This window comes from Neocloeon triangulifer, unplaced genomic scaffold (assembly GCF_031216515.1).
Source record: "Neocloeon triangulifer isolate White Clay Creek 2 clone unplaced genomic scaffold, ASM3121651v1 ptg000012l, whole genome shotgun sequence".
NCBI lineage: Eukaryota > Metazoa > Arthropoda > Insecta > Ephemeroptera > Baetidae > Neocloeon > Neocloeon triangulifer.
Window position 1 is genome coordinate 3,248,303 of NW_026775554.1, and position 20,230 is coordinate 3,268,532.

Consider the following 20,230-nt stretch of genomic DNA (forward strand, 5'->3'; position numbering starts at 1 on the left):
GCAAAAACCTCAATTAGTAAAAATAAATTATTTTAAAATGTTATAAAGCTTCAATATTTTCTTTCATCAAAATTGTTGCAAGTCAAAGCTTGTCAAAATTTATCAGTTTTTTTTGCGGAGTGGGGCATTAATTAAAACAAATAACATCATAAGTGATTTATAAGCGCGCTCCTGTCAGAGAGGCGAGCAGAAGACAACGACCTGCTGCGATAGCCTTTCGAATGCATTTCACGGGAAGTGGCCTAACCGAAATTATATTGGGACCAAACCAAATGGAGGGAGAGAGAAGATCATTAATTCGCGTTTTCCTTTGTCGGGGTGTCTCAGCGTCGCGCACTTTAGTGTGTGACGAAGTTCTCTTCTTATACTTGCAAATATCGGCCCTCTCTCTCTCTCTCTCGCACTCACTTCTCTCCCTCTCTTTCTCTCCCTATATAAGAAAAGTGCAGATTTTTTTATCAGTCTGGGCGAGATTAGCGGCTGCTGAGAGAGGCTGCTGGTACAATGACCTTTCCGAATACGAAGCTGTCGGTCCTCTCGCGCCACGCCGCCGGATTTTTGGCAAACTGGAGGGGAGGCCGGCTATCCTCCAAAGGTTGACCTGGCCGACGCATCAGGGGCGGTCATTGCTGCCAGACCCCCTTTCTCGTCTGGACACCCCTTGCCGCCGTCGCCGCCGCGACACGCACGCACGCAGCAACTTTTTGTTTTGCCAAAAAATGGGCGCGCACCCATCGACCACCTGCTTGGCCAGATCTGCGACGTTTCCGCTCTTGCACTGCTTTTTCGCCAAAGCGGATTTATGTTTCTTTCTCGTCGAACCTACGCCCATCTCGCATGCAAATTACGAGCCGCTCCGCAATAGGAGAACGGCCTTTGTACGCTTTTTTTGCAAAGGTTAGGTTTCGCCGAGCGAGCGAGCGCCGTGCGTGTAGGCAACCTGCACGACTTTCTGTCTAGACATAGTTGCTCTATGACGGAGGCCTTGAGGCGGAACATTCCTCTTGTAAAACTCTTCGCCGATTAGTGTTCCACGCTCCGAGTGCCGCCAATTCCCTTAGAAAGCAAAGCCTGTGCGGCAAAACTGGATTTTTATCGACGTTTCAACACTTTCAACACATTCGCACTGTTTTTGATAGCACACCCGCCATGATAAATTTAGCACCACGGTTCTACGATATAAACAATTAAAATTGTAATACTTATAGTTCTTTGCAATTTTATTGTTTTGTTTTATTGTTTGTAACTGAAAAACATTTTTTTAAAGATGACGAAGAATAAAGTATTAAATAAATGTATATGGATTTATCAACAAATTGTAACAGATTTTTTTTAAATAGGCTATTCTTTGAGTGGTTACTAAATTTTAACGAATTTTGTAATTTAATAGATTGAGTAATTAATAAATAAAACGAGAGAATAACAATGGCATTGGAACAATATAGCTGTTTTTCGGCAACAGTGGAGCTAAATTTTTGGTGAATATTACAAAATATTTAACGCAAATTTTATGATTACGCTTTTCTTAAAACTTTTGCAGCTATTTATATATTTTACTTGTAAGCTGCCTAAAATAAAGGAAATACAATTATTTTAATTATCGTTTCAATCCAGAGAAGCTAAATCTTAATCTTTGTGAGCTGCAATGTTTTCAAGGGTTTAGAAAAAATAAGGGTTTCGGCTTGGTGAAAAACTTCTACTTTCCAAAGTGACCTTGCCGTTTTACAATTCAATTCACTTATGTACTGCTGCATGTGTTTTGTTCGCACAAGATTTATTTGCATGTCCGCGTGCGCACCAGGAAGCGGATTTTCGGCAGCCGATTTAGTTGCACCTCGTGGTTTTTACGTCGGCTTCGCTTGAAAGGCTCATCCGAAGCCGCAAACATATCAAATTAATAAAATGCACTTAACAGTTCACTTGATCAGTGCTGATTGAAGACCGTGAAATCATATAAATGGAAAGAGCTATTAGATGCCATCTTTTCACACACGCTGAACAAAAAATAGAATTTTATTGCTTGCATACTCGCACAAAATTGTTAAATAGTTACAAATTTGAAAACGAAATATGCAAACTTTGCTTTGGGACAATTAACTTAACCAAGTTATCGAGGTTTTTCGTTTTTTTACTTTATTTCATAATGAACATTAAAATTAACCATAATATATTTTAGGGCTAAATTTCAACTCATATTAATTGCTATAACATATAATTTTATTAAATAATTTAATAAATAATAGAATTAAATTTTATTATTTAAAAGTTTCATCTTTCGCCGAGAAAAGAGTTTATGAAAGTCATGAATTAGAGTTTCAACCTTCAACCAAAACTAGTAAATCAGGAATTTTCCTGCATTATGCATAAAAAAATTAAGTTGCTCGTCTTCACCGAACAGGCCGGATTGCTTTATATTAAAAAATTAACACATAATGAGTGCCAATAGGTTTTCACAAAAACTACAGGAACCTCAATGAAAAATATATTTTTATACAATCAACCAATGCTACATTTCATAATAAGATTCCTTTTGCTAACAAGCATTTAAAACTAAATAGAAAAATTTTAAATTTTAGTGTTTTTTAAATATATTTTTTAAATATTGAAACTTCATTTTTTTGTATAATTTAATATATTTTTAGGTAAACATTCCCTTCCCTGACATCAAAAAGGATTTTTTTTTTTATCAAAATACTGGGCGTACAACGCAGTTTCTTGATATAAAAATTTAAACACCAAGGCATGGTTGATCAATTGCGTAAAATTAGTAAGCAATAAAATCTCATTTTATTTTTATCTTACTTTTTACAACTAGCGTCCTACTTTATATAAAAATTCCCGTTTGTTTGGATATAAATAGCACTAGAATTATAAATGGAATAAGTAGGTTGTCAGTGAGATAGAGAAGGCTATTTTCGCCCTAAATCTGGTCGCCCAATTGAAGAGCAGCAACTTTTGTAATTCGTGGACGAGGAGGAAAAAAGTTGCACTAGCGGTTCTTTGATTAAATCATTGCCGCAAATACATAGTGTAAGTTATGCACTGCTCCTCTCGCGGCGAGCCTATTTACAGTTACACGGCGACATCTAATACTTTTGGCAGTACCAGCCGGACTAGTATTTTTTTCGCCACAGACGTAGTGTATGTGCAGAGGTGCAGGCAGGCACATGCACGAGTACTTGCTTCGTAGAGTTTAATGCCCCTTTTCCCCAATTTTTATGGCCCACACTCAGCCAAATTAATTCAAACCGCTTTTTATGATTGCAGAGACGTCCTGCTGCCTATTTCGAAAATTGCCAAAAGTGATTTCTTGAAATAAAATAAAGGAACTGGATATAAAAATCTGGATTTACTGTGCGCGCCAGGGAAAGGCTCGGGGCATTACTTTAATACCTAATAAAGCCTTGAATTGGAACCAAAGTCCCACACCAGTACGTATACTCTGGTGAATAGCTAGCAACAAAAAGGCAATAAAGTGAACAAGAATTCCGGTACATTTGCGACCACATGGAAAATAAACTGTACATAAGGTATTTAAATTGAATACAATTTATCAATTTAGTGTTAAAAATAGAAATTTTCAATAAATTTCCAGAACGCATTAGTGCTGTATTTGCTGACTTAAATTGCCGGGAACAAAAAAGAACGCTTCAAAGAATTGAAGATTAAATAAATAAATAAAAGTTGGCTATAAAAATGACGAAAAAAATGGTGAAATCTTAAATTTAAAGATTCATCTTCAATTTATTGTGTAAAAAGCCTAATGAATAAATTTGAGTAAGCCGATAAATTTAATGGTTTTTTTCCCGCAAAACGCGCAAGTAACAAGTGTCTGGTAAAAAAGCGCCAAAAAGTGTCTGGCGAGGATCGACGTCTGCTTGTAAGAACACAGGGTTTAATTTCAGCATCCTCTCCTGTAATAGGAGATGAAAATCAAGTTGCCTCGCTCTTTGCCAACCAACGTTGTTTGTGTGCAGATTTCTGCGCGCGTATATTTTTGTACACAAACACGTACAATGCACGGCGAGAATAAGCGGGTGATGCAACTTGCGGCAGCATAAGGTGGACTGGTTGGTGATACCATTTTATGCATTTGGCCTTCGAAACGAAAAAAAGTATTGTGAGTCGACACGCCGGAGAGCAGCAGCAGCAGCAGCAGCAAGATGAAAATTCTTGCTGCGCCCTTCCCTTAAAATTATCATGTCCTATTAACATCAAAATTGCACCACTGCATAAAATTCATGAGCTGCTACGTGAGTGCGAGTGTATTGAAGGAAAGAGAAAAAAGAGAAAAAGAGAGAGAGAGACCAACCGCCGCCAACCTCCTCTTTTCATGCATAGGCCCCTCGTTTATTTATCCCCTGCATGCTGAACAACATTTCATGACAGGTTTTGCTGGCATTGCAGATCATTCTGAGAATATCATTATTATTTTGACGCATTAACATTTAAAATTACTGACGACAAAAACTGCAGAATCCAGTCAAAAGAAAAATTTGCAAATGCGATTGCTTGCTTTAAAATATATGATAAATAACGAGGTGGACTTCAGATTTTCCTGAGGGGAGCAATAATAAATTAATGTAAGATGTATTAAAAAAAGAAATTCTTTAAAATGATCAATTTTTTATTTTGATTTAATTTATTTTATAAAATAAATATTATTTTGAAAACTAGTATAATTGTATTTCCATTGGAAAAATAATATTTAGAAATTTGTCCGTAATAGCAATTTTCATTATTTAAATTTATGCAATGTTGTTTTAACCTCACAATTGGTTTTTAATTTCTGGTTAAAACTATGTACAAATAGAATAATATATAAAAATAACAAAAAAATCATTTAAAATACGTCATTTTCAAGATAATTATGGTGTATAAAGTTCCGGTTCAACGATCTGCTGCTCTCCCTCCACAAAAATATTTATGTTTATTTACGTAAAGCCTTTCAGCGTCGCTTTCGGTCTGTGTGCTTAATTTTGATAGAGTGTGATATTAATCAGAATATTATCGAGCTGCATTCCATAACATTTTGAAGCGACGGGACCTGCTTTTGACTCGCGCCACGATTTGCATTAATTGATGTCGGAGCAAGGCAAACAAATTCCTTACCTTCCCAAACCAGGCAAATTAAATTTATGTCGGTGAACATAATTAACTAGGATGCTTTGAATTGGACGTCCTTTTGCGCCGAAATATTATTCGCTGATGTTACAATTTTATGATTATGATCAGAGTTATCGTTCGTAATTAACGCCTTAGCAAGGCTGGTGAATTTTGAAATAGATTAAATCATTGATGCAAAAATTTCCTTTCTCGAAACGACGTATTATATCAGAGAGATGTGGAGTTACTTCATTTTGATATTAGTAATTGAAAACAAAAATAAAAAATCTGATCAATTAAACAGGATCAGTAAAAAAAAAGTGAAGTGCTTTAATTTTCAAGGCAGAATTTTTAGCATCAAAATTAATGAGATGAGTTTATTGCGATGGCTATTCATACACTGCTTGGCTATAAGGAGAAAATTGCGAGAGCGGAGAGAACATAGGCAATCGCAAGGCAGAGTCGTTCTGCGGGTGGCATAAGTTGTAAAAAAAAATGGATAAGCGAGTTTCAAGGATTCAAATTTCGGAGGAAACGGAAATAATGTAATATGACCATTCATTTGAAGCTTTTAAAATATAAAATCTTTTCTCCTATATTTCAGTATCTTTTAAGTTAGCAATATTAGTTTTTAACCCTTAGGCTTTATTATATTAATTACACAAATTTCTTTTCTTCTTGTTTTATGAACAGGAAAATAGCATACATTTTACTATTTAAAATTTTTGTTCTTAAAAAAAAAAAAATTGCTCGAAGAGGTAAAGACGACATTAAATTTTTTTCTTCAATAAAAGGATTTCAAAATTATTACTTTGGTAAGAAGAATTTCAATTATTGAAATTATGAAGTGTCGTAAATTGTCTGGGAAAAATAATTTGGCGAGCGTGGGCCAGGGCAAATAAGCTGCGCAAAATCATTAAAAACGAACATGACGCAGTGAACGGAATGTGTGGTTGTGCCTTGTGTATGCGATTTATTTTTATGTGTGGCGGCGCAGTCCTTACCATTCCCAACGCAAACCGAGTAATACGAATCCTCCGTCTGCCCACCATTAGACCGAAAGTAAGTAAGTGTATACGTACGTACGTACACACTACTTATTCTTGCTCGGTGTGTCCGCTGCTGCCTTTTTCTTTCTCTCTCTCGGTACATACTAATGTGACCTTCGAAACGCAGACGAAATGTTTATAGGACCACTAGATTCTTCTTAACCCTGCCAGGGCCAGGTTTTTCTTCTTTTGTTCTGCGCCTTCTTTTTTCAAAAGTACAAAGCCAGCGACTCTCGCTCGGACTCTCTCGTCTAGAGAATTTTAAGCATTTTCAACGCACCAACCAACCAACCCACCCGGCAACGCGACCAGTCAGTCGTCTGGCGCTCATGAACAAACTAAATATTTTTGCACGTAAATATGTGCGAGTGTGCGTTCAAAAGTTGTACTTTCCGCAAAGCAAAAAACCGCAGCCGCTCTCCGCAGCTAAGGAGGCTCACCAAGGACGCGCAGGGCGTCATTTGCACCAAATTGAGAACCCGCATTGTTTTACGACCAATTTTAACGATGCCGAATTCCATTTTCATTTCGAATCGAAAATCCTGCTGGTCGAAAAATTATGGAAAAGGAATTTAAAAAATAAAAACTGAAATAAACAGTATTTCTTCAGACAAGTTAATACTGAACACAAAAAATGACAAATTTTTTTGATATTGTAAGGAATTGCAACTTGACACATAAGAATCCAAAATCTATTTTATGGATAAATTAATTTTACAAAATTAAATCTGAGGATTTATTTTTATAAAACTTAAATGATATAAATTAAAATAACGTGCTTTATTAAAATTGTTATAATGTAATATGTTTATAAAAAAGGTTTAACCAAACTTTATTCTATTCTACAAGTTAAGAAAATTTATTCGCTTTAAATGACATGGTGCAATAAGAGCAATCGCATTCACAATTAATTTCCCATGCACACGGCATGAAACTTGGCGTAAATTTTTTTTATCGCAGTAAAAGCAATGCGTCCCTGCATGCAACAATAAACAGCACGTACGAACCCGCGTATGCACACAAACAGCGATTCAACGTGGAGAGAGAAAGGCCGGGTGCAGGCGCATACACAAATTCTTTTTATGGGGGGCCATAAGTAATTACAGCAACGAGCAATAAACTAATTCCCAGAGTCCCGAATTACGCAATATTGGGACGGATCGTAAAATCCCTCCAGCTTCTTCGGAAGAATATATTTTTCTATTGCAAGAACGCGTGGATTGAAGGTCAGAATCGCTTCTTAGAAGATTGAGCATTTCCGAGTTTGCGACAAGACAGAAATCATTAGGAAGGGTAATGAAACTTAATTTGCCAAAAATTAAATATGGCCGCTTCTCCGCTTTCGGGCTCGTCTCTTCTGCAGAAATTGTGATTACGTAGCGTACATACTGTCTCATTAGAGGTCTCTCTATAATTGTTTTTCACATGTTGCTCGGTCGACGCAGAGATTCTTCCCAGCTAGGATACAACAAGTCAACAAAATTAGATTTAAAACTTTTCCGAGTAAACGATATAGTTGAGTCTCGTTGAACTTGAGTTCAAAGGAAAAAAACAAGCTTGTTTAAATAATTATTAAATTATGATGTATCTTTTTTTAAATAAATTTTAAATAAAACAGAATCACACAGTTATAATGCAAATTATAATTATTATTTTAATGTAATATTCAGTTTTTTTTTTTTTCATTTTTAAAATCCATTTTTAAAAATTCCATATTTTGATGTAAATGAAATTTAATGCACAGAAAACGTCAATTTTATTAAAAAGTTTGATTTGTGTAAAAAAGAGCAATCTAATTTCAAAAATGTGACGGGCCCTAGGTTGACAAAATCGTTTGGTGTGGAACTGTACACGAGATAGCCTTGAGATTGTACGAAGGGCAATTAGCATCATTGCGTCTGTTTTATTGCGCCTACTTGTGTTCCTATTACTTATCAATTGTGAGTGCTGAGTTTATGCTGAAATATTTTATCACCAAATTTTATACATCATTAGCGACCTCATTTGAAGCTTCAATTTTTTTAAACTTGTAAAAGAATTCAACTAATTCTTTAAGCATGGAAATTTTAAATTGACAAAGTTAAAAAAATAAATATCGCATTATCAAATCTTAGCAAAAATTAAATATTTTCACTATAAAAAGAGCCATTTTTTAACAATTTAAAGATAATAACAAAAACTGTAATTGCGCAGCACGTTGGACTTATTTTGAATATTGAGATGACCTTTTTTGAAAAGAAGAAAATTAATGCACTAGCTGTATTTTTCTTATCTCATTCATTCTCGGTGAGTTGCGGACGCATTAACTGCTGGTGATGTCACGGGTGAACTTCCGCCGAGTAAAGGTCATTGCAAAAAGTGCATTAATGTAACGAGGGGGTTTTTGCACGCGCGGCGGCTCAACTGCGTTTAGATTGCGCGGAGCTGCATTTATTCACGTGGCAAAAAACCGAGAGTAAATAAATAATTGCCGCAAACGAGAATAAATAAATAAATGAGTGCGGCGGCGGCGGCGAGCGAATGTGTCTGGCGCTGAATAAGAGAGTGTGTTTTCATTTCACTACAAGCCCAGACTACAAAGACGGCTTTATGAAGGCTAGACGATAAGAAAAGAAGAAGAGTAAAAACAGTTTTCATACGTTCATGAGTTGCAATGAGTGTGAATCGTTTTTGCACTGTGTGTGTACGCGGTGTGCGCGCCAAACAGCAAACGATAGCGATAGGGCGGACAACCATGGCAGATGAAATTTATTGCTGACATGCACATGAGGAGCTGAGTAATTTTAGAGTTCTATTAGGTCCTCGAGTCAAAAGTTTTCTGAGACATAGACTTGAGAAATATTCATGCAGGATTATGTTAATGTTTTTTTTTTCTTTTAAATAGCAATTGTTTTGAGAACTAGATTTTTTTACAAATTTATTGCAAATTTAGTCATTGTATCAAATAATTTCCTTTTTTAAATAAATTTTATTAACACATTTTGAATGTAAAAAAATGTATAATTATGTAACAATATGGATAAATAACAACAATTATTTAAATATAATTAAAGAAAATGAAGATATCAACTTTGCTATAATGGAAATAGGTCAAAGTTCATGCACACTGGAGGCCTGAGATTAATTTAAAATTTCAATACCATAGTCAGAGCTTCTGTAGAAAAATAAATATTTACTTAAATTCCACACATTGAAAATTAAGCTTACGTCTCAATCACTCTCAATAAAAAATAAAAATATTTTCCTTCCAAATTTAAAAAAATCAATATATAAAAGGTCGCTTGGAATTTGAGATGCAAAATGATTTACAATATCACATATTTCCCCGTCCTAAAAATCTACAAATTTTTTTAAAGAAATTTCAAGTTCCGTTTTAACAAGATTTTAAAATAATAAAACAAAGAAAAAAAATAACAACCAGAGAATTATAAATAATTAAAATTTTATAATTATTACTCGCAAAATTTTAATGCATTACAATTTTCAATGCGTTTGAAAAAATTTCCACTAATAATATTAATTTTATTTTGAAATTAACTTTTAACTTATCTTATATCATGTTTATTATCTCAAAAACAACATGAAATTAAAAAATAAAATCATTAGAGGTGAATTTTAATTAATTTTTTGTTTCTTCAAAGTGTGAAGCAAAGCATGAAACCAAGCCCGTAAGACAAGTTTTTGCTAATCTTAAAAATAAATTGACAACCAGTATCTTTGCAAAACAATATTAATCACTCCAAAACTTGATTTATTTCATTGCGGCCGGACCGAAATATCTTGCGATTTGCGATTTCAAAATTTATTACGGTTAATAGCGCAATTTCAATGTTTTGGAGGGCACGTACGCACGGCAGTGGACGTCAAAAATGCTGCCTCTCGTATGTACCATTTATGTGGTGCATTATAAATGTGTTTTCACCAATGGAGCAACAGATCGGGTTCGGGTGTCTTGTGCCACCAGCCCAATCGCATCTGCACAAAAACTTCTGCGCGCAGCCTTTCCAAATTATTTTAAAGTCATTGAACTGCGCGATCAGCCAGTTTTGCATTGAAGCAGGTCAGCGAATGAAATTTAAATTCGTCCAGATGCTGCGCGCACGTTACAGAATAATTCTTTTTGTCCGCAACAACTTTTGGAGATAATTAGCAGCGTTTTTACAAAAATTGCCAACAGCCAATGCAGTTTCACAGACACATGAGTGTCAATTTGATTTAAACTTTTGTTTGTCTGCCACACAAATGAGGCCTTGTGTCTGGGGCCGTCTGCTAGATAACCTCAGTGATCGCTGTCACTTGAGGGTCATGTTTTTTGATAATAACTTAAATTTTGCATAAAAATTCTTACTTAATTGCGTAATTGTAATTTTGTTTCATGGCGAGCTGTTTTTTGTATTAATTGAAACTTTTAGCAAATAACGTAATTAAAAATGGATTAATATTATTTTTAGACACATTGGCAAAAATTAGCGTATAAAAATTTTAACATTGATTGTTTCATTTATAAAAAAAAACTTCATTCCATTTTTTTTTTATCAATTATAACTTTTCATACTGTTGTCCTGTAAAATGTTTAACAAAACAAAATACTGAATTGATCTCTCTGAACTGACATCTCTAAATGGTTCACTTTATCATTTTTGTATTTAATTAAGAAAATGTTCCAATTAAAAATTTGGTTAACTATCATCAACTTTATAATAAAATTCACCAAATTAACATCTATATCATGATAATGCATAAATATCATATTCAAAATTAGAAATTCCAATTATATATCATCCAAAAAGAACAATGGAAACTCAAATTTATAAACAAGCAAAAAAATCTGATAAAAATCTGGTAATTTAAAAAAAATTTATACAATTACACTTATGATCACATTGTATGCCAGCAAAAATGAATTTCCAATTTAGTGTCTAAATAGTTTTATTAAAAATATTGCGAATTGTTCAAAAGTTTTTGCCCTGCTCATTAAAACATAATGGTAATTCTGTCCTGCACAATAAAAATCCTCCGCAGACACATACGGGCGATACTTTGAGAGCCATAATTTGTCGCATTCCAAACCGTCAGCAACGCTTGGAACAATCATAAAAATGCCGAGTGTGTCTGGCGCGGCGTTTGTGCCCGATTATAAATTCACCCCGAACGCCGAATTTCTTTGTCAGCGCGGCGGCGGCGACCTCGAGTGGATTTATTTGCAGCATTTCGGCCGCGGCAATCAGTGATAAATGGCCACTTAGGCCGACCAAAAATGCTCTCTTCTCGCTGCTTTTGTGCAGGCGCAAAGCAAGAGACTTTTGGGCTGGGTGCTGTTTACGGCCGCGCAAAAAAAGAGGTTGGCGTCGGTCAACTCGGGTCTGTATGTGGCAGGGCAGGCCGTGCCAGGCCAGGCCGAGCCAGGGTATGATATACCTGAAGCGAGGGGCTGATGACCTCGAGACGAAAGCAGTCGTCGCATTTCGGGCACCTGAGCCCGCCTGCGACAAAACAGGCTCAACAAAGAGGACATAGGGGTGGGCACCAGACACTCCAGACGTTTCTTTTTTTCCTCCAAACTCGCCCGCGACTCTCTCGCATGTTGTCTTTCGCACTCCGCCAGGTACATGCGTATGTACGTCTATAACTCTGTCTCGTTTTCGGCTCAGCCAACAATAAAAATATTGCCACTCATTTCGTCTCTGAACTGAAAGCTGGCCCCGGCGTTTGGGTTGTTCACTTTAGACCTGCACCGATCCAGGATTTCGTTCAATCAACTGATCAAAATATTTATCCACCAGTATTTATTTTATTAAACTTCTGAAACCAATTCCAATATACACAAATTGCAGTTCCAGAAAATAAAGAAGTTAAATATTATGAAAATGTGATCACTGGCAGAAAATTTTAAAAATTGTTGAAAAATAAAATAGCATATTAATTTGATTAATTTAATAAAAAATTATAAAGTAGCACATAAAACTGTCGCTAAATCTCTTTAAAAACAAAAATAAAATCTGAACACCAATCACTAATCCAAAAATCTTAGTTTTTTCCGTTACCATTTGTATTCGGCTTTGCCTGTCATCTTTCTCATGGACCATCAATAAGGATATGCCAGCAAAACAACATTATGATTTTTAAATAAATTTGAAAAAAAAAATATCAAAACTAAAAACCTTCTGCACTATCAATAAAGGACTCCGGAGAAAACTCAACTGATTGCAATTTACCGAAATTCACACTAAAATCTGCAATAAATGATGTTGAAGAAACGCATCAAAAGTTGGTTCGAGTAAAATTTAAATGGATTCTACGTATGAAAACGGCTTTTTTTGCAGAAAATTGACTTTCAAATAAAATAATTCATTATTATGTAAGTAAAAATCCACTTTAAATTGTAATTTAAGTACATTAATTTTTCAGAGAGTGGAATTAATTAATAGAGATAGTGAGAGATAGATTAATTATATGAAATATTATTTGGATTTTTCTTAAATTTTGGTTAAAAACTCTGAAAAACTACTTGGATGTGCGTTGAATGCGAATGAAATCGTTTACGAAATCTCTCCAGAAAAAGATTTTTGATTCGCCTGAAACCCATCAACGCCATCAATTATCATGATTATTTGAATATAGAACAACGACTTACCTCACGTTTGCCGGCAGATTGCAATGAAGCGATGAAAACGGATGAGAAACGAAATCACTCGAATTCACAGACAAGATTCCTATCGCGGCTAGAGACGGCACAGAACTGAAGAAATCGCGCAATAAGAGGTTCTCCTTGACTATGGAGAGGGTAAATCAAGGAGAGTCATAGGACAAAAATGTCTAGATCACCTCTTTTCTTGTCTAGTTTTTCGTTTTTGCAGCATGACCATGGGTGGGGGTGCCGGGGATGGTTTATTATTATGTAATGTTATGTTGGCCAACTGTTGATTTGCAGCTGCTACAATAAAGTTGGTAGTCTTCATATGATTTTTCTGTGAGTTGTGCGTGCTGATTTTCTTTCAAGGATTTTGACGGAAAATTGGCCGTGCTGTGGAATTTCATTTTCGGGAAAAGTGTCTCATTAATGCAGCATATTTACTCGGATTCAGTGCAGTTTTTTATTCAAATAGGAATTCAACAGTTTTAATCTTCACTTTTGCAGGCGGAAGTTTCCCATTCGACAACACATCTCGGTGCACCCACATCTCAATGAAAAGGAACACAAACCAAGAACTTAATTAAGATGAATTGTGTTTCCTTAGCATTGGAGAGACAAACGCCTGAAGAACTTGATGTGGATGATGGAGAAATATTTCAAGAAAGGTGAGCCTAATTGTCTTAAATTTTTTGTCTCCTTTGGTTACTTTGGTCGTTACTTTTATCTCACATAATGTGATAATACTCATGCAACAAAATTTCATGTAAATTGATAAGAAATTAAGACTCATTACACTTACAATTAATCTTTATCGCTATCATCGTTTTCAAGTTGATTTTAATTAAAAAGGAAATTTTATAAGTTATTCACTCTTAAATATCCTGATTAAAAGAGGGCAATAATTAAAAAAAAATTATAAATTATCGTATAACATTTTTTCTAAAATCTGATTTGCGTCCACGCTACTCAACCCGCGAAGTGACAGCGTTTTGCACAATATCCCGGCCAGCCCAGCCATTCTATCACTGCCGCATTAATTATGTGCGCAAATCGCTCAAAAGCTCGCCGAAAGGTGGACAGATTCGTTCCGAGGAACGCATTGTGCTTGGCGCGCGGCCGAAAAAATGATTCTCGGTAATGCGGTGGCCAGACTTTGCTTTTAGCGCAGATAACGAAGCAAGTTTAGTAATGGGCCTGAGTCAATTCGGCTTCGAGTGAGCAGACCTGGTTCGTCTCGGCGTGGGCTTTGCACAAACTACTTTTTATTTCGGACGCCAATTGCACGCCGGCACTCGATCTTTTTCGTCGCCGCGTACATATGATAATATGAGAGGGGACGTACATACACAAGTGCGCAGTTTGCCACAGAGAGAATGCCATACGTGTACATAATACTGTACTGTGCCAACTTTTTGCTGCTTTTCCCGCTGCTCAAATCTCGTGCGAACCTTTTCGAGTTTCTCTTACAATTAGCGGTGGATTTTGGAACAAACAAAACCAAGCCGAACTTATTATAAAGCATTCCATCTTATTTCAGAATTTTAAATGCCATATTTTTCATCTTTTTTTAAAAGTGAGCAGTTTTCTCATAAACTATATTTTAATTTTTCAAAGTTCTAATTAAAATTAGAATTGTAATAAACCTAAAGTGCCAATTGAAACAATGAAAGTTTGCCTAAAATAGCTCTTGTCGTATATGCATAGAAATGTTTTCAATTGAAAATAAATATTTGGTCACAATATTATAAGATAATAGTATCTGTGCAAGACTTTTATGCTGAAATATTTATCAACATAAAAATATTTATTTGAAAAGTAAGTTGCATTTAATTTTATGTTAAATAAATTTGTTTTTAAATACTATTTAAAATGTAATCAAATTTTATTTCCATTTTATAGTTTTATTCTGTCATTCTTTTAACATTATTTATAAATTTAAAGTAAAAACTGAAAGTACATTATTTTGGATTTCTTAATTAGTTAAATTTTTTTACATTTTTGAATATTATTAATATGAAGGCCTAATCCATCATTGAATGGTACTTAATTTAAGAAATTGTTATCTTGCTATGCCATTTGAGAGGTTTAGCTAACAAGTCATCGTTATTTCAAAAAAATTGACATCAAATGAACAAATAAATCTTAATAATCACTGGATAGATTTTTTAATTCAAAAAATCAATCAACGGCGTTTAAAAAAAAGACATCCACAAGTTTGGGATAATTGCTCTAAGCAGTTATACATGAGTGGACTGTGATTTTTGGGAATGGTGATGTCACCGCTTTGGGGAAAACGGCTCATTTGATTATTCTCTCTGCGCTAATTAGCGTGCCAATTGGTGTGTCGGAAAGCAGCCAATTAAAATGCAGAGTGCAGATTAAACCTTTGATAATAATCTCACTCGGAGGATTTCTGCGTTAATTATTCAAATAAAATTACCTTTCCGAGGATTAATTTTTCATCGGCGCTTTTTAATTAGCGCGCGCTCTCTCGCGTCAAAGTGATTGTGCAGTGTTTACGTTTTTGAGCGCCGTCGGCCGATCAGCCGCCGCGACAAAAACACCAAAACAATAATGTATTGTAATTGCAGTCGAATTAAAGATGGGCATTTAACGATTAAAAACCGACTGCTGCTTTAATGCGGCGGCGATTTGCATGGGAAAAGTGCTTTTGGCGGCGCGGCCATCTCTTTTTGGGCGCTGCGATCAAAATTCAGCACGGCCTCGTGTAATGCAGGTGTCAGTCGGCGCTAATTTTATTTGCTAAATGGGCACTCTGCTGCAGCAGCACTATGTACCCTGCCTTTCTTGCTCGCCCGTCGCCGTCTCATGCATGCACACCTGCCCTAAATCATCGGTGCTTTTTTGCAAGTGACCAGGCTGGGGCCAAGGTTGATTTCATACCCACATACATTGTTTGCTGTGTGCATTTATTTCATAATGGGACTGAAATTTACATTTTTTTTAAACTCATAACCTGTATTGGGAGTGAACAGTATTATATTAATTAGTAAGACAAAAATTATTAATTAATTTATTCACTTTATTTGCATTACTTCAAAAGTTTTTGTTTTATATTTAGATTAAATAAATTGTCAAGAAAATATGCAACTCAAATTTCAAGAGTTAAATATTTTTCTCGGATATAATTATGTTATCGATCATTATATGATATTTCATTTTTAAGAAAAAACCTGGTACGTTTATTATTAAATGATAACATTCTCATTTTTTCCCTTTGCTTTGTAAGTACATAATGATTTATAGTGTTGTAAAATAAAATTTTTTATTTTTATATTTTAATTTCTTTTCTGCATAATGTGAAACTAGATGCTATATTTGAAAAACTTTATCCATCCAATTGTTATATTACACTTCAGTTTGTGTTAACTCATTTTGTAAATTTTATGAATCTAATTCAACAGTATTAACCTGGCGCTAAAAATTACATATTAAAAATTTGTATCTATTTTTTAATATTATGTTTACTTAAATTATTATTAATTTATTATTATTTATAATTATATTAATTATTTTAATTTTAACAATGCGGCTTATAGCTGATTCGTTTACGATCTCCCTATATAAAATAATTTTTCTGAACAAATATTTGGTCAAAGGCAATAACCTTCAATTTATAGACAACACCCTCTGTCGGAATTATTAATGAGTTGACTGAACTGTACCTATCTTGAAGAAGGGTTAATTTCATTGGAATTAAAAAAAAAAAATTAAATAAGGATATAATTTTTGTCAAAAGCAAACAACGCGTTTTCAATAAAAAAAAAGCAAAAGTTATAATATGCTACCTAATCTCTCAATATTTTATATTTCGATCAGTAGAGAGTATGTTAAATAATTAATTTCTTTCACAATCACTCTGTGAAAAACAAATTGGTTCAAAACGCAAATCTTCCAAAAAAACTTTGCAGTTCATTGCTGCAAAAAGCTTGCCTTGATAAGAACCACAAACGCTCTTTGATGCCAACTAAAATGTTTAAAATTTTTGCACTCGTCGTGGAAACTCCGTGTAATGCTCTTTTTCCTAGAATGGATCGATTACTTGGTCGTAATACAAAATGTACAGAGACCAATTATACCAAATATTTTTCTTGCACAAACCGCACGAAGCCATTAGAGAGAGGTTCATAGCCTATTTGGCGTATGTTCGTTTCTTTTGGTGGATGAGAGGCCGCAATGTATATAATAAAATGTATTTCACAATGAAAAGCAAAAAGCAGCACAGACATGCGAAGGAAGATCTGACACGCAGATATTGTGTGCGCTAATGCAATTTAAATCGCTGGTGTTGTATTCTAATTTCGCTAACAGAACCATGCCTTTTAGAAACTTGTTTGTCGTCCTCAAAGGCTGCAATTGTGCGTCAGCTGAAGGGTCATTTTTCATCTCATCGAGACAAATTAAAGGAATGCCTTGTATAAGGACAGTGAATTTATATAAAAAAAAAATGCTTAGTAAAGAATTTAATCTTTTTTATTCCCAAAAGATGACCTCATAGTATAAAAACTAGCAAATAGAAAATTTAAAGAAGTAATTTTTCACCAGCACCTTTAAATAACTGGACAAGTAACTCTGTGGCCTGTTTGAAAGAAATCCTATTAATGCCAACGTGCGAAATTAATGTGTTTGTAAAAAGGAGTTGACTTTTTTTAAATTTGTTTAGAGGGCCCGTCGTGCAGGTTCCGTTTTTTGACCTCCAACTTGACCTGTCTAGCAGAGAATAGAAATTACTCGTACACGTGCGCACTTACATCTCGATTTTTTTGTACTTGCTTTGCCAATTTGGCCTCGGCAGCTTTGTACATTTTATGTACTCCCTTGATGGCTTTTAGGCCTACAAACGCGTTTCAAAACTGGTTGTTAGCTAAAGCAAAGTAAGTTAAATGTATGTACGTGTACTTGCAAATGCTCGTAAAAACGACTACGTGACCCATGCACAGAGGAATTATTATTGGGCGAAAAAATACCGCCGAAATTTGCGCACACAGAAGCATTTTTTTTTATTATTATTCTAAGGACTTGATAAATTATTCAGTACTCGCAAACGAACAGACGTTTACCTCCTAATTAAGCTGATTACGCACTTCTTGTTGAAGCTGTAGTCGTGATTCATGCAAGTAAATCACCTCTAATTTAAAAAAAAGCCAAAATACGAAATATAATTAATTTATTAATATTATTTCAGAGATTTTCTGGTGCTAACTTAATATTGAATAATACACCATTATATAATAAAATTTAAGAAGAAAAAATTGCATCAGGAGATTTATTGTATCATTATTTTACTTGAAAATGAATTATTGAAGGATATGAAATTTATTATTAGTGTATCACACAAGGCATTCTGACTTCTGACAATTTCAAAGCCTATCATAGAGATATTAGATTTGTTTAAAAACCTTACAACAAATTAAAGGGCGGAATGTATAAATTTGAAATAAAGGCAAAAATCTGAAATAATTAATCTAAACAAGAATTTAGTTTTAATTCTTGAAAAAACAAACTGTCTTTTCAAATATCCTGAAAGAACACTTGTGAAGTTTTTACTCTTTTTCCTGATAAAAAACGAGACGTTTGAAAGGAAGGCGGTTGTAAAATGAAGCACATATCCTTTTCTAACTCAAGTTCAATGTCAGCGGCGCCGCGACTCATCCATCCTCTCTTGCACTGCAATCGGCGAGTGCATTATATTTTATTTTTCACAAGCATGCATGTGTCGTCATCCCGGGGAAATCATAGAAGGCGTGCAAGAGTTGAATAAAAAAAAAAAACGACAAAAGTGTATGAATGCGCCAGTCGGGGGCCTTTCGCAATCTCCGCGTCCAATGATTTTCAAGGAAAGCCGCCTCAAACGCGGCTTGTAAAAATTCTTGGCTCGACGTTGCCTTCTTTTATTATATTTTTTCCTCGGTCATATTTTGCAACTAACAACTAAGTACGCGCTGTACCCACCACTCGCACCGAGCTCACTAACTTTTTTAATGCTAGTTGAGCGGGGTCGTCCGCGAGAGGGCAGACAAGCATTAGCGCAATCACTCTCTCGCCAATTTAAAAAAGGTGCAATTACGCGCGTTTAAACCGGCGCTTATTAAATATTTGTGTCGTCGATATCGCGGCCATTAATTGGCAACCCTTTCATTCAAACGCCGCGTCACCGATCAATCTGTGTAATTAAAACGATTGATTTTGATAACGCGCCCCGTTTCCCTCTGCATTTTGTAATTAAAACGTCCAAGGTCATAATCCTTGTTTTATTTAAATGGCATGACTAAATTTTGAGGATTTCGATTTTAAATTTTAAATTCCGCCTTTCCTTGACGACAACAGATTTGACCTTAAATTTGTTTTCTCGCTAGGCGTGGTTACGTTTTGCGGTCCAGACACAAATATCAAAGCGTTCACATGAAAGAAATTGAATTCCACAAAATTATTTCGAATACGAATTAAGGAAAAACTGCAAATTCTAAAAAAAAAATGATATTCCTGCAATTTTAAAATTTCTAATTATTTTCAAGAAGAACTTTATTTATTAGAAAATTGATAAGATCCGTGATTTTAATTTTGTACAGTTTTTCCTCTTAATTAATTGAAATTTTGAGTACTAATCTTTTGATGAAATTCCTCTCATTTATTGGTACTTTTTATTGGAACCTTATCAATTTATAAGCCATATCCATAGAACAATTCACAATTACTGTTATGCAACAAAATTCAACCGTTAGCCTAAAAGACTTAAATTGTAGTTCTCCAAAATAAAATTTTTGTATTTAACTCAATAAAAACTAAATTATTAATTATATTTCCAAATTTAAACATATTTATTTCTTCATGCGTTTAATATCTCAAATTTTTTGGATCAACAATTATATTTTACATAAAAAATATTTAAATTTTAATATTTTTAAATAATTGAACTGGATTCCTCTTGAATTTTTCGTTAATTAATTAATTAATGTATATATTTTTATTATTTTTGTAACTACAGCCGTTTTGATTCCTCTTTGAATTTACAGCAGCACATGTCAAGAATTTCATTACTCCCAAATTCGTTCTGCACCCCTTGTTAATATCGATTTTTTATTATGCTTTGGCTGCTGGGAACAAGCAGAGAGAGAATGTGTATAGTTATTCCAATAGAGAAAGAGAGAGAGAGAGAGAGAGAGAGAGAGAGAGAGAGAGAGAGAGAGAGAAAGCGAGGCAAAGCGCTCTCTCATATTTATTTATTTCATCCCTCTTTCGAATATGCAAATAAAATCCATAGTCGCGAAACAAACTTGCAGCCAAAAATCTACCCCCGGCGGAGGAGCGCGCTCTCATCTCGCTCTCTCTCACACACACTCTTATACAAAACCACCCCTTGCTTGTGCTGCTCGGTGTGGTAGCATTTATTCAAATTCAGCAAGAAGAGATGTATTTCTTG

General features: G+C 34.6%; 2 protein-coding genes across 9 annotated transcripts in view; one reads left to right on the forward strand and one right to left on the reverse strand.

Moving 5' to 3' along the window:
• Window positions 1-12,919, reverse strand: part of LOC132197731 (broad-complex core protein isoforms 1/2/3/4/5-like) — a 55,022-nt gene extending 42,103 nt beyond the window's left edge. Inside the window, exon 1 of one of the 2 annotated variants that reach the window (XR_009441897.1) lies at window positions 12,790-12,905. The gene's annotated coding sequence lies outside the window, so the exon portion shown is untranslated. Of the gene's footprint in view, window positions 1-12,789 lie in introns of both variants that reach the window. The other variant, XM_059621235.1, reaches the window with a different exon arrangement.
• The window catches only part of LOC132197728 (uncharacterized), a 95,775-nt gene that overhangs the window by 7,296 nt on the left and 68,249 nt on the right, over window positions 1-20,230 (forward strand). For 3 of the 7 annotated variants that reach the window (XM_059621226.1, XM_059621228.1, XM_059621229.1), the window contains exon 1: window positions 13,316-13,454. In XM_059621226.1, the coding sequence (XP_059477209.1) occupies window positions 13,424-13,454 (31 nt within the window). In that variant the 5' untranslated portion in view covers window positions 13,316-13,423. Of the gene's footprint in view, window positions 1-6,036; window positions 6,169-13,043; window positions 13,240-13,293; window positions 13,455-20,230 lie in introns of those variants that run through there. The other 4 variants (XM_059621225.1, XM_059621223.1, XM_059621224.1 and 1 more) reach the window with 4 other exon arrangements.